The sequence below is a fragment of the Silene latifolia genome, chromosome X (genome assembly GCF_048544455.1).
Source record: "Silene latifolia isolate original U9 population chromosome X, ASM4854445v1, whole genome shotgun sequence".
Taxonomy (NCBI): Eukaryota; Viridiplantae; Streptophyta; class Magnoliopsida; order Caryophyllales; family Caryophyllaceae; genus Silene; species Silene latifolia.
In genome coordinates this window covers 3,969,058-3,983,742 of record NC_133537.1, presented here as the reverse complement: position 1 = coordinate 3,983,742, position 14,685 = coordinate 3,969,058, and the positions used below count along the sequence as shown (strand labels likewise).

Genomic DNA, 14,685 nt, shown 5'->3' with positions numbered 1-14,685 from the left:
AATTATCGTCCCAATTACACAAATTAGACATGTACCTTCGGTAGAAAAAAATTAACTAATTTACCTGTGTATTTATTACTCGTATTTTGTATAAACCCCGCTCTCCCTATTTCATCCATTTTTCTAAGACTTGCTTGGATTGAGAGTAAAAGAGAGAGAATGAATAGGGGAGTGATATGTGAGGTGCATTTTTCATGTTTGGTATGAGAGTAATTATTCACCTCCCGAATCTTGAAGAGCTAATACATTACACACCCTCCCTCCTGGGTAATGATTAAGGGGGTAAAACATCTCCTCAGTAATCATTACTCTTATATACCAAACCTATCATTAAAGAACTCATTACCACTATAATTAATTTCCCTAGTAATTATCACCCAAAGAAATTTACCTCCTAATTATTCCATGGATTCGAGGCGGGATAAAGTTGAAATGAGTACTACCTACATAGCTTTTGTAAATTTGGAATCATCACATTTCATATGTCTAAAATGATGACGAGAACACAGGATACACCGAAATCATAGAAATAATTGCAAAGTCATAAAAAGGGTGGTCACATCGTTGCTTGAAATGTTCTCTATCAGTTAAACAATACCTTAAAAAATTGTTGCAATAATTTTCTTATATACGGAGTTACAAGCACCGAACAAATCCTAACTATCATTCAACAATTTTTTTGGTTTAAATGAACGCACTTATGTCGCAGGTGGGAATCAAACCCCTAACTTCATGGTTGGAGTAAGAGAGCTCTTACCACTTTAGCTAACTCTTGTTCTCGACTATCATTCTCCATAGAGGTAGTCAATTGCATGAGTCATCCTGGACCCACTCGCCTCTCGAATCGCCGGAAACAAGGCCGCCCAACCGTTCAAGCCGGTTTAGAGTCCTTGATAAAAAGCTTAGCCTACCACTTAGCCGTTAAAAAATGATAATTACATCCCATGTCCGGCCCGACCAAGGACCGGTTCAGGGTTAATAAGCCTGCCCTATGCCTAAAAGTCGATTCATAATCAATCAGGCTTAGCCCGACCCGTGACTACCTCTAAATTTATGTTATTTCTGCATTTCTTGGATTATGATCACGAATCCACAATATTTCACCTAAACCACAAAAAAAAAATTCTAGTAACAAAGTCATTTTCACTAGTCCAACCAGATAATCCATGGCTATAAAATTCATCTACGAAACTAATTTACATTTTACCAGGTAGCAGTTGACACACTTGGCCACCACCCCACCACACTCAAACAAAAAGTGGCTCACAAAAGTCCTAAACTTCTGCTTATTATTATATCTTTATCAACCAACAACATCAGACAAAAAACAAAAGGATTTAATTACTACCGTTGGTTAGCTCTTAATTTTTATTTTTTTCAAAAATTAAGATTAAAATTAGCCTGTAGGCTATAATAACTTGCATAAATCTCAACTTTTAATTTAATTAAATTTGTCAGTTGACATCTCTCATTTAGAGATAGAGAGACGGGATTATACACTGTTGTCGACGGTAATTATCCCGATTTACGACAAAAGAGAGAGGAGGGGGAGATATTAGAGAGAGATAGATAAATGAAGTTGTGCTTCAATTTTTGTACTTATGTTTAGTTTATCTTAGGACCCTTTTTTAGTTTTAGTGTTACTTCTTCAAAAAATTTAACAAAGTTTTGATTTTTCTTGTGTTGTTCATCTTTTGATATTGTTTAGATTTCTGGGTTTCTCTTCAATTTTTCAAAAAATTAAAAAAATTCATTATTTGTTGGAAGAAAAGCAAATTATTGATCTTGTTATTTAGTGTGTAAGCTTTAATTTGCTGATAATTGGAATCTGGGTTTGTTTTGTTCTATTTTTATGTATCAAAATGTTCTTAATTTGAATTAATTTTCAGTTATACAAGTACCAGAAAAAGAAATTAAAAAAAAAAGTGTTCATTTTTTTTGTGAACTAAAATTTGTTTCTTGTCTTTAGTTGTTGGTGCTTCAATTGTGATTATCCCAATATAATTTTTTGATTCTGTGTTTGGGATTTCAAGTTGTTTTCTGTTGTTTATGGTAAAAAAAAATTATTTTTTCTGAATTTAATGTCACTGTTATTGATGTGATTAAATCTGATTTCCCAATTTGATTAAAAAGTTGTTTCTGTAATGTTCTTCTGTACCTTTTTTGTACACAATTTGATTAAAAAGTTATAATTTTTAAGATTTTGGATGAGATGTTTACTTGCTATAATCTCTGCAGTGTGATTTTTAGGGTTGTAATGAATTAAATGAAAGAAAGTTTGCAACTTTATTAGAAATATCAAAATATCGAATCTTTTTCGAGTTTTTCATCGTAATTTGGAGTATAAAGTTTGAATCTTTTGGAGATTTGTCCTTTTTTTTGGTATAAAAATGGCATGTCATGGGTTTCAATGGTGGGGGATACCCTTATGGGGAGGTAAGGATAAGGAGAAAGTACCCAACATAAATGGGTCATCATCATCATCATCAAATTCTCATGGTTATGAAAGTGTGAAGTTTCCTTTAAAGAAAGGTGTTTCTTCTCCTAGAAAGTTTAAGAAAAAATGGCATAGTAGAGAAGAGAGGAAAATTGATAGGGAACATGATGTTGTTCTTGTTCCAAAAGATGGTGTTGGTTTATCTGAGTCGGAATCCGAGGATTCTGATTGGTCTATTGGTTGGTTAGAGCCTCATGGCCATGATTTCTTGAGTGACGACGAGACTGATGATAGTTTCGCGGTGTTGGTTCCGTGTTATAGGAATGACAGAAGGGGGATTATTGAGGGCCCTAATAGCCACCTTCTGAATGCTATCCAAAGTCTTACTAATGAACATTTCACTGGTACTTCCTGTTCACTGATGCTTAATTCTGTTCTTTTTACTCTTTGAAGTTGTTTAGAATTATGTTCTTGTTTTCGTTGTCAGTTGAATGCCTTCTATATTTATTTGTCGGATTAATTTTGGTTGGCGCTAGTTTAGTTGGATTTGAGACTAGAAGGACCACAAGAGTGGAAAAATTCCCCCTCCTAAGTTTATGGTCAATTGAGAACATCTTTGTTATTAGCGATTTAGCGGGAAAAATGTCGTGTGTTAGTGACCCTCTTACCTTGTTTGTAGCGAGAGCCGTTCTGGAAGCACTGTGTATTGCGAAAACATGCTTTCAATTGAGATAATGATAGTTAACCCTTCTTTCTCATATTTGGTTCAGTTGAGTTGTGTATGCCCTTAGAAGTATTTGACTGCATAGGAATGTTCTTGTTCGTGTTTATGGAAGGCTTAAACCGAGCAAGATAGATAGTGATAGTTGCCTCTCGCCTTTTGAATGTTTGATTGTATAGTAATGGTCTGCTTGCGTTTATGGTGGGATTAAACTTAAACTCTCATCGTCTCTCTTGTATAAATTTGGTGTGGAAGCCATTTTATTTTATGCGTCATCTGTTCAACCCGATTCAGTACATTTCCCCGAAAATATGTGAGGGGACTTCGAATTATGCAGTGAATTGGCTTGAAAGGAGGATAGCTCAATTTTGCATTTTTCCAAGGTTGTCATATGTTCTAAAAGTCTCTCCTTGACATCTACGAGTATTCTTCACAATCCTTCTAAGTAGTTACGTAGCCATGAAAACTGCAAACTTGTGGCAACTAAGTTATTGTTTGATCTCAGGTGGCTTGTTTGAATTTTGAGTCTCGGGTATAAAGTGGAGCTGAATATGACATTCCCTTGTTGATCGTATATAGATTATGTTTTTCGACAGCAATATACTAAGCTAATCCGTATATGGATGGGTAAATTGGCCTTAACTTTGATTCTGAATTTTTTTCAGAGATCATGAGTTGCAAATGATTGTATATAGAAAGACAAGGTGGTACAATTTTTTCGGAAAATGATTTGCTTGGAACTAATAACGTTTTGAGTTGTAGATGGGCAGAAAGCCAGTAACTATCTGTGTTCAATGTAGATTACTTGATTATCTGTTTTGGTCTCACATCGAAGAGCGTCTCATACTAGACTCTCTGCTGCACAAATCATGTAATACTTACATTGGTCATTCCGGTTCATGCTGATATCTTCAAATGAGTTTTCTGCGTAAAGACATGAAATTGATTGTTACCTGGAACTAAACTGTGTGATTGAACATGCAGAAGGGAAAAACATGATGGATCAATGGCTATCCTCACTGCAGCAGTTCTAGTATTAAAGCAGTTCTTGGCTTCTCGGCTCTCGCTGTGCTGTGTTTAAGCATAAAAAGCAATAAGCTATAATGCTACTATGTAGTGTGTACATATATATTCGAAGCAAGTAGGAATCACAGCTCAAAGCCGGTATGACTTGTTGAGCCACCTTGTTTCTTGGTGTGACATATTGTTGCTGTTGACCTACTGGCGGTGTCGAGGAAATGCCCTAGCCTTGTCAGTAGAAAACTCTCAAATTGGCTGCTGAATCTTTCCTTTATATTTCAGTCATTGTATGTAAATACCAGCTGATTGTAAATAGAACTCTTTGTATAATACAACCATCATTCCCTGGAAACTCAACCCTTGGATTCCTGTTTGATATTTCACTTTCTTCATCAACCAATTTGCACTTGTTTATCTTTTTCCTGAAGCTTAACTAGACCTGGCAAACGGGTCAACAATGTTGGGTTTGGATTGGGTCATTTTTGGGTTTGAAAGAATTTTGGTCGGGTCGGGCTGGCTTAGGTCATTTTGTGTTTGGGTCATTTTGGGTTCTACTGTCGGGTTCGGATCGGGTCAGGTTCGTGTCAATTTGGCAACTTGCTCTTGATCTTTTTCCTGAAGCTTAAAAACTAGACCCGGCAAACGGGTCAGTAATGTCGGATTCGGGTCGGGTTAGGTTCTTTCGTGATCAGGTTATTTTCAGGTCTATTATTATCAAATTATTCAAGGATAATGGTAAGTATGCAACAAAAAAATATTTGAGTTAGGTAATATGGTTCGGGTCAATTCACGTTGCGGGTCATGCTTGGGTTTCAGGCCGGGTATAGGCCGAGTGATTCGAGCCGGGTCAATTTTGTCTGGGTTAACCTTGTGGATACCTAAAAAGAGAACATTTGATTACTTTCTTTGTTCAATAACGATGGTCTGATGCTGATAGGTTTCGAACACCTGTTACGAATCGCGGAGTCGTTACCTATGGGCATGAATAAGATAATCATAGGTTTCTAAGTTTTTCCAAATAACTTGCAATTTGCCACATCATTACATACGACTTGTTATTATGGATTTTCATTTCATTTTCGTGTAGGAAGAATACTATGAATGGTACAATAACCACTATTTTATTTACGTACAATCAAAGATTTTCCCAATCTTGTTGTGCTCATCATTTGGTAAATGTAACAATCAACATGAAAATAGACATGTCAACCGTGTATGATGCATGCAACGTGTTCAATACATAACGACTAACGTAAAGATAATTAGAATTATTATAAACTCGTGAGATTATCTTAGATTTTGTCTTTTGTGAATAATTTTCGAACAAATAATTGCAGATTTTGGATTTTGTGTATAATTAGAACGTATTGTGGAATTCACTTGAATGAACAGAGCATCATAATCCGCAAAATTCTCTCAATTAAAATAACTACTCCGTAATTAATATTTTACATTACAAAAAAGTCACTGTACAAAGCAAAAGCAATATGAACTACATGTCAACGAGTTGCGATCATCTGTATCAATTAATCACTATTGTGCCTGACAACCTTTAACTTCTGATAATCATACCTCGAATAATGAAAACGGTGATAATTTATACTCGTACTAGACTGATGATGTGTTTACGAGTCTTTGGGTTTGGCGTTGTGTTTGGGTTTGGCAACATCATCAAGTGGAAGCTGTTTGCCCATAAGACCAAGCAAGTTGGAAGCAGGACCTGGTAGACCTTGCTGAGAAGAAAATGAATCAAGCAAGCTTTTCACCAAATTTACATCTACATCTACCGGAGTAAAGTCGTCTTCCATTTCTTCATCTCTGGCACCTGACAGCGCCTGTAAAACATCATAATCAACCACCAAATCAGTAATCTTCTGGTAAGATCGTAACTTGCAAGCCAAATGAGAACGGAAAAAGAGATCAGGGTAGGATTGATCTATTTATCTATTAGTGAGCAACAAGTCTTCTAAGAGACGGGTTCACAGTTTCACACTAAGAGGCGTTTCCTAACCAACACTAATGCACTCCCTACGTCTCATTTGTTTACCTTTGATTAAAATACTTCTCAAAAAAAACATAATAAAGGCGATCAGGGAAAAAAGAAAAAAGGACGGAAGTTGGGTTGGGGGAGTAACCTCATTTTTATTTGGAGCGTTATCATTAGCCCGTACAAAGCTTTTCTTTAGAGTGGTACTCTTCAGCTCGTCATTTAGAACATCCGAATATGCATGCATAAAATCTTTCTGCTTCATGTCACCATGTTCTTCGGGTTCTTCTTCCATATCACTGTCGTCCTCGGACTCATCTGCAAGATTTTATCAGGCGTCATGTAAAGATAGCCAAAACAGAGGCAATCTGAATACAAAGCAAAATTAAGCAAAAAAAATAAAAAAAACTTGAGCTTCAATGGGACATACCAAAATCCATGTCAGATGAAGATCCACCCTCAACATCGTCACTATCCACATCTTGGGCTGGATTCATTGTTGCTGCTCCAAGCTCTTTCATAAACCGATCCATGTCAAAATCAACATCTTTCAGGTCGCTATCACGGGAGAAAGAAAGGATAGCCTTAGCAATGCTTGTAGTAAAAACATAAAAGTTCACATCTCTAAGCGTATGTCGTAGGCCCGCCAAATATTTGGTACTCCAGCATAACATGTTAACCAAACATGTAAGAATATCGAGCATAACAAAATACTGATATAAATTATTTTTAGTTTTAGGAACTCAATAGTAATAATACTAGTACTTTTCTTTAGTACAGATCCAGTAGCATTCACATTGACTACCGAATGGCTTCACTGACAGAGAAACTACAACAGACTACAAGTTACGAATCGCATCATGCTTTTTGCAGATCTGGCCTCATATGGTGAAAGTTCCAAGGAGCACACCAGCTCTTTCAATTACCACATATATTATTAGGAGCCAACTGAGGTCAGGCATTCATATAAACCAAAGAGTTTCAAAGAAAACAGGTTTTGACCGCACCCACAAGGAGAGAAAGTCAACTTCCAAACGGAAGAGTTTCATCCTCGAACCAACTAACAATAGGAAAGCAGCTTCTTGGTTTATATAGTGAATAACTTTCTCCTCGCCAAACAATATTGGACAATCACATGTGACACTAGGGTCTTTCTGAACAAAAATCATACTCCGTAACTTGTACTCCCTCTGATTAGGCTATTTAACTTAATTTTTCTAAATATGTGAGTACATTTCAAATCATGTAGTGAATTGGTGTAAATAGAGGAATTACTTTTATTTTTTCGAAGTATGACCAACCATATGAGTTCTCGAATGTCCGCACAAGGATTTTCAAACTAGCAAATACATTGGCTGGAAAGAAGGGTGAAACGCCAAAATCAAGAACGGAGTATATTCATAAATGCTGAGCATAATCTTTCATAGATGAGGTTCAGGAGAATATGTAGGACCTAAATCATGCAGAAAGGAGAGGAAACAATGAAAGCTGGATAAAGTAGGCCAACCTGTCTTCAGGCACTTCTGCTCCTTCGTAAGTTGATACTTTATCCATGAATGCCTTCATCGACTTTGCAATATCTCCTAAATCAACATCATTTTCATTTGGAATGGATGAATCACCTTCATTGACCTTCTCCTTCCCTTTCTGCTTCCTTTTCTTCTTTTCTTCATATTGTTCCATCTCTCGTTGTCTTTCAGTGAGGACAGAATTCAATTCTTCTTCACCACCATAAAGCCAAGAGTTATCATCAGATGAAGGTACTTCTTGAACCTTAAAATCATCCATGGAGAGTGGTAAAGCAAGAATCTCATCAATGCGCTTTACTGGTGCACTTAACATTTCACTGTTTCAAATAGTGAACATAAAGTCACGGTATGATCATGCTGTAAAACGAAAGAAAGCTCAATAAGATCTTCAAGACATATTTATGAGTACCTGGCCTCACGATGCACGGCACTCTTCTTGTAATACTCCTTAGCATTCTCCATCAGCCTCTTGTACTCATTCGACCCTGGAAGCAGCCCTTGGAAATACCCACTCGTCTCCAAACTATCTCTAAATGCTTCCCAGGTACTTCCTTTCCCTTCCTCCTCTTCTCTCTTTTTCTGTTGATACATCATCTCAAATCCACATGCAATCTTCATTCCCAACTCGGCCTCAAGGTATGTACTCTGATCAGTCTTAGGAGGGACTGGCGGCATTGGATAACACTTAGGTGCCTGAAACTTCTGCTGCATCAATTGAGCATACATAGCTCTCGACATATTAGCTAAGACTAAAACTAGTTCCTCTTCTCTTCCCTTTGTTAAAAACTTCTCCATCTTTGCTGCATGCTTCATACTATCGATATCACGATCATAAAAACCCTCAACTGCCAAGGATATCATACACGGCTCTTGCCTCAGCACCTAAAACACAACATTGAAACATACCCTAGGTAAGCACAGCCTCCCTCTGATTAAGGGCAGCCCGGTGCACAATGGCGTCCCCGCTAGGCGAGGGTCCGGGGAAGGGTCCCACCACAAGGGTGTAATTGGGGCAAGCCTTCCCTTGCCATTTTGGCAAGAGGCCGCTCCAAGGACTTGAACCCGTGACCTCACGGTCACAAAAGTGAAATAAATGTTCCCAATGTTGATTTTGCCACTTGTTAGACACAGCAAGTACAGTATACTTGAGCCAAGAAGAGTAAAATGTACTACGCCGTGATAATACTAAAAAGTAGCAACCTGTGCAGCTCTATTCGTTCAATTGTTAGCTAAAACCCTAAAATGAAGCCAGAATCAACCATAAATTCTAAAAAATAGACAAGCAGAAATGTTTTACTAATATTACTAAGCAAAATTTAGCAGCGTAAGTTTTTGTCTAAGATTAGATATATGATCCACATCAGAGATAACTTGTACAGAATTGAATACAATACTGGTGAGAATAGCGACACTAGTCTATCACTCACTAAGGTAAAATAAGACAGTCCTATATAGAGTTGGGTGAGTGTTCTTCAGTTCTAGGCCGAATTTCACCTAAATCTTCACAGAACCACTCAAACACCTTAAAAACTTGAGCATTAAACTGTATCACCAAATTACCAGTCTGCCAGCCTAATATGAATATACCATCGCAATAATAAAGTGCTAAGACAGTAAGAATCCAGGGAAGTGCCCAGAATTTCCAAAATTTGACCTATTATCCCAAGCTGATCATCATCAGTAGCTCCGGAAACAACTTAAAAACCCACTTTAGGTTCAACTTGGTTCCTTCTACCTTCAACACACAACCTCCTACCCAATAACACCACAGAATATAACATACGGAGTACTAATCTAAAATTAGTCAGAAAAGCTAATAACACTATTGGCTAGCAAGAATTGTTGTCCCTAGACCCTAATCAATGAAAAATATGAATACTAGAGTAAACTCTGATTCATTTTCCTAAATTTGTCTATTGCAGTAGTAACTCGCCTCTTCACCTCCTGAAATAGTTCCATCTATGTTTTCGCCACCTAGCTTCAAAACACTAGTCATTACTCAAGGTTCTACCTTCTACGGTAATTTCTTTACGCTTTCCTTATTTTGGTCTCTATGTCATTCAATCGAGTTCTCTAAATTTTCCTTTTCGTATCTTTCAAAGCGTTTTTCTCAAATCTCAAGTGTTTGTGTTGAAAGCACACATAAATAATTGACTGGGACGAAGGGAAACAACAAAAAGAATATAACAAGTCCGCTTCTCAATTCTCAAGGTTTAAAAGCCGAATTTCCAAATTTTCATAAATTCTCCAAATTTTCCTTTATGAGGCTGCTTCTCAATTCTTCCACCTAACATAAAATCCCATTTTAAAACCGTCTTAATCTTAAAACGGTCTCTATTCGTTCTATCAATAGTTTTTGCTGTCAAATGAGCCATAAGGTAATACAATACGGGGATGGGGGACTCGAACTTGGGACCTATTATCCACTATACCTCTTCCTTAACCACTAGGCTAAGACCTCTCCGATTCCATGCTATCAGAAGGTTTAAGACAAGAAGAAGTACAGACCTTGGCAACGGAAATCGGAACCAAAACCCTAGCACGATGAACATTCCTTTTCGCCTTCTCCGGAAACTCATCAACTCGGCGTTTAATAACACTCTGAACACCATCACTCGCTCTACACTCATCCGGAAACTCAATCAAAACCCGCAACGCATCCTCCAACTTAACCTCACCCGGAACCCGCTTTTTCGGAACAATACACACCTCCCCACCCCTTATAAACACCCGATTCCCGGCCGTCTCGGGATTAACCCACTTAGGAAGATGAAACGCAGCTTCAATAAGCAAAAACTCACCGTCGGAATCCCAAACCCGGATAGAGAGATTGCGGAAGAGGCGGGAGACGTGGAAGAGGAGGAAAACGACGAACCATTCGTCGTCGAGGTTGTCGCCGTAGCGGAGGTGACCGTGGAGGTGTGTTTCGGTGGGGGTGAGGGTGAAGGGGGTGTGGTGCCAGGTGTAGGTGGTGGTAAAGGGGGTTAGGGTGGTTAGGATTTGGAGGTTGAGGGTGTGGAGTTGGGATGGTGTCGTTGGTGGGTCGGGGTGGATGGTGTAGAAGATGGTGTCCGGTGAAGTGTGGGTGCGGTGGTTGGTGGTGGAGAAGGGGTCGTCGTTGTTGTCGTGGCTGGAAGCCATTGTTATTGTGTTCCCAAAGAACTTGAAGGTTCTAGCTTCTAACTAGCAACTACTGCGCGCTAAACGGGTTTTAGTTTGGGGCTTTGGGCTGTCTAACTTGTGAGTTCTAGTACGGTAGTTGGGTTTGTATGATGGAGATTTTGGGCTTTGTTCCGTAACTTCATTGTTAGTTTCAATTTGTCGATTAAAATGAAGGGTTATGCTCATTCATGGACATGATTTACTCAATTATGGACATCAATGACCATTATACCCTTGTCATTTCTACACTCTCATTTTCCATCTTATTTCAATTCAATAAATCTCTCAATCTCTCACAACCACCACCCAACCAAACTAGCCACTGCACCACCAAATCACCATATCTCCTCTTCCTCGGTCGTCCCCTTAAACCACCTGCGCCACCAACCCCACCCATCTTCAAGCTTAGTGACAAAATTTGGGGTCTATCTTCAAGAGTAATACTTAGAAAGTTGGAAGTAATCAAATTACTCCAAGGGCACTGAACAAATAAAGGAGCCAGTGAAGAACATGCATACCAAACTCTACAATTGAATCCCATTGTTTTAAAATCTAAATGAGCCCGTAAATGAATTACTCCAAAAGAAAGAAAGAAAGTGAATGATGGTTTGGATAACTATTGTTTCATAAATATAGCTACTGCAAAAAAACAAGAGTATGATGATGTAATGACTGATGATGGAATCAATAAGAGTATCAAATTACAAGTCGTCAGGAGTAATTTTATAAACCCTAATATCAAAAATCCTAATTTTCTCTAACCCTAATTTAATCAATACAAATTATTTACATCTAATTTGATACACATAATGAATGATTAAAGTAATAGTGAAATAAGAATCATTATTTAATTATGAGAAATGAGATTAATAATGGAGTAATTTGATGATAATTTGGTTAGTTTTAAGAGAGAGAAAAAAAGAGAATTTTTTGTTCATTAGAGTAAAAGGGTAAGATATGGAAAAATTATGGCAAAAAGTTTATGAAAGAGTAAAACTCGTCCATGAATGAGCAACTACGAAAATGAAATGTTTGGAGGAGATGGGTAATTTGGGAGTGATTAAATTTAAGATTTTGATATATACAACCCAGTGTTTTGATATATTAATCAATTGAATTGTATTTAAGGAACTAAATATAGGAAGAAGTTCTAAATATATGCATTAATTACATTGGGTTGTGTATAATTTAGTCTTGAATTCATACCTTAATATCAAATACGGAAGAATTAAATGCTTAAATACAACTCAATGGATTGTATATATCAAAACCCTTATAAATATTAGTGTTAATGAAAATTAGGAACATGAGAAGGGTGGTTGGGGCTAAGCTCGGATGTCGGAGGTCCATGTGTGGTGGCCGGCGTCAGAAGGTGAGGGAGAAGGACGGTGTTCAAGAGGCGAGGGTGGGGCTGTGGTTGCCACGTTTAGGAGGCTGCATGTAATGTTAGTGCGGAACGGAGGCATGGTTTGAGGTCCTAGGGTCGTGATGGTGGTGTGGCGGTTCTGAGGGAGGTCGACATGGCTGTGGTGGGACGCTGCTGGGTGGATGGTAGGGGTGGTGGTGGCGCTATGTGGTGGTTGGGTGAGTGATTAATTTGAGAGGTATTGGTAAATTCATATAGAAGACAAGGGTATAATAATCTTTCATGTCCATGATTGAGTTATCATATCCATGAAAGAGAATAACCCAAATCCAATTTATCGACGATTCAAAGTAATGTGTCAACGACAAATAACGATTGGGATATTGATTCGGTTTAGTTAGATTGGGATTCGTTGAGCACTTTTATTGCCGAATTATTAAAGACCCTTGATATCAAGAGAAATAGTTATGGTTTCAACATCAATTTAATTGATACTACCCACCTATTGTAGATGGGTTAATATCAAGGGTAATAGTTGAGAAAAGGAAGGAATGTTGTTTGTCAGAGTCGAGTAGGAAATCGATTGTTATGGCATCAAAACGAGGAATACCTCGTCAATCGTCACAGTTAACGTGAGCCTCATTTGACACCTCAACCGAAGATGTAGGTGAGATTTCAATCGATTCTCGAGTTAGTCTTCTCACCGTTGAGCATATTAACATGTCCACTTATTTGTGCTTTTGTTGACACGTGACGGCTACAAACATTTTCCTTGTAGCGTTTGGAGAGATCATCGTACTATAATAATACGTTGGATGAATCCTAAAAACTCTAGTTGATGGTAGGTAATATTTGTTCAGTGTCCTCTTGAGCGGGTGCCACGAAATTAATCCCAATATCCGAGAGGTCGCATTTCTAGTGGAATAGATGGAATATTTTATGTTTAAAAAGATCAATTCATTAATAAAGATCATACTATATTTAGAAATGTAATCAAAATGATAAAATACAAGATTGTTAAAATCAATTCATTAATTTGTTTGTGCTTATCTTCTCAACACGAGCACAAGTAACAAGACTACACGAACTCTCACGTCTCATTCTCTCGAGATTCCCAATTCACTAACCCAAAACTCCAGGAAACCCGAAACTCGATTAAACATCAAACTAAAACCATGTGTTACCACCACGAAGAAGAATGGCGGAAAGACTACCAAACACCACCGCGCCAACCACCACCAACCACCGCAGCAGCAGCAGCCGTCGCACGATCCGCCGATCTTGTGCTTAACTTGCGCCGTCGACTCGCCGACATAGAATCGCGGCTTGCATTAGCTAGAGCTAGAGAAGCCGCGCTTAGCCGCCAAATCAATGAGACGAAACGCTTCGTTTCGGTTATGGAAATACTTGAGTCTTACCTTAAACGACGTTTTGTTGAGCAGCAAGAGATTATTTCTCGACTGCTCGCATCCGTTTCTCAATTATAATTCGCTTTTCGATTCAAATGAAATGATATGATATGAATTGAAATTTACTGTATTTCTGTTGCATAAATAATTGTAATTTCAAAAAGTGATATTGTCTGTTTGAATTAATTAGGTTTTTCTTTTTTATTATTTGTAAATTGATGATGAATTGTTGCAGAAGTATTTTGCTTGTAAGTTGTTCCATTTGATTGCGTACATTTTTCATAATTCGCTCACATATTTTGGAAAACATAAACAATCAAACGGAACAGTGGAAGTACAGTATCGTAGTTTATTCAGCTGTATGATTGCTCAAGTGTATGAAAGGCTATGTTTTGGTGTACACATCTGAAATTATACTTCTTTCGTCCCAATTATTTGTTTACATTTGAGTATACATAGCTGTAATGCTTGTGATTGCATAAAGTTGGGTTCTTTTTGCCGATCATCGTTCTAGTGTTATGCAGAATTTGCAATTTGCTTGAAAGTTGCAATCTTTTAATTTATTCAGCTTTGTGATTGCTCAAATTACTTGAAAGCTGCTACTCAGTATTATTCATTTCTTTTAGATTAATCAGTTTTGTAATTAGCTAATTGCTCAGACCGTACGAAAGCTGTTACCTTTACTCCTTTAGTGCAGCTGATATAGTTTGTTCGTCAAGTCTCATATTCGAAGCATGATTAAGTTACGTGAAACAGAAGAATTTTACGCGTATTTGTTGGCTTTTTGATAGGATGTTTGATTACTACTGAGTATTAGATGTACGTCTTCGTGGATAGGTCTTTTACCTGTGAAATTGTTTCTTCTTGTTTCCATATAGTGTGAGTTTTTTTCTCTCATTTAACTAGATGCTAAAGTGGCTATAATGGCGATAATGCTTTATAGTGTTCCTTGGTGGCTGCAATTGATTTGACTAGAGCGGAATGCTTAAGGATGACAGATGTGCTTCACTTCTTCAGTTCTCTGCATTCTACTGAGCGTTGGCTATCTTCGCTA

At 37.7% G+C, this 14,685-nt stretch overlaps 3 protein-coding genes across 3 annotated transcripts; 2 read left to right on the top strand and 1 right to left on the bottom strand.

The window, feature by feature from the left end:
• The first annotated feature begins 1,198 nt into the window (after positions 1 to 1,198).
• LOC141622340 (uncharacterized) lies at positions 1,199 to 4,556 on the top strand. The gene is made up of 2 exons (XM_074438387.1): positions 1,199 to 2,841; positions 4,143 to 4,556. The coding sequence occupies exons 1-2, from the start codon at positions 2,391 to 2,393 to the stop codon at positions 4,190 to 4,192; spliced, it is 501 nt and encodes a 166-aa protein (XP_074294488.1). The 5' UTR covers positions 1,199 to 2,390; the 3' UTR covers positions 4,193 to 4,556.
• Positions 4,557 to 5,579: 1,023 nt separating this feature from the next.
• LOC141622338 (protein ecdysoneless homolog) lies at positions 5,580 to 10,909 on the bottom strand. Its single transcript, XM_074438386.1, has 6 exons — positions 10,203 to 10,909; positions 8,104 to 8,576; positions 7,673 to 8,011; positions 6,596 to 6,723; positions 6,314 to 6,483; positions 5,580 to 6,013 (listed from the first exon to the last, which is right to left on the bottom strand). The coding sequence occupies exons 1-6, from the start codon at positions 10,833 to 10,835 to the stop codon at positions 5,804 to 5,806; spliced, it is 1,953 nt and encodes a 650-aa protein (XP_074294487.1). The 5' UTR covers positions 10,836 to 10,909; the 3' UTR covers positions 5,580 to 5,803.
• Positions 10,910 to 13,251: 2,342 nt separating this feature from the next.
• LOC141621155 (protein SKIP34) lies at positions 13,252 to 13,833 on the top strand. The gene has a single exon (XM_074437845.1). The coding sequence runs from the start codon at positions 13,398 to 13,400 to the stop codon at positions 13,707 to 13,709; it is 312 nt and encodes a 103-aa protein (XP_074293946.1). The 5' UTR covers positions 13,252 to 13,397; the 3' UTR covers positions 13,710 to 13,833.
• The last annotated feature ends 852 nt before the right edge of the window (positions 13,834 to 14,685 follow it).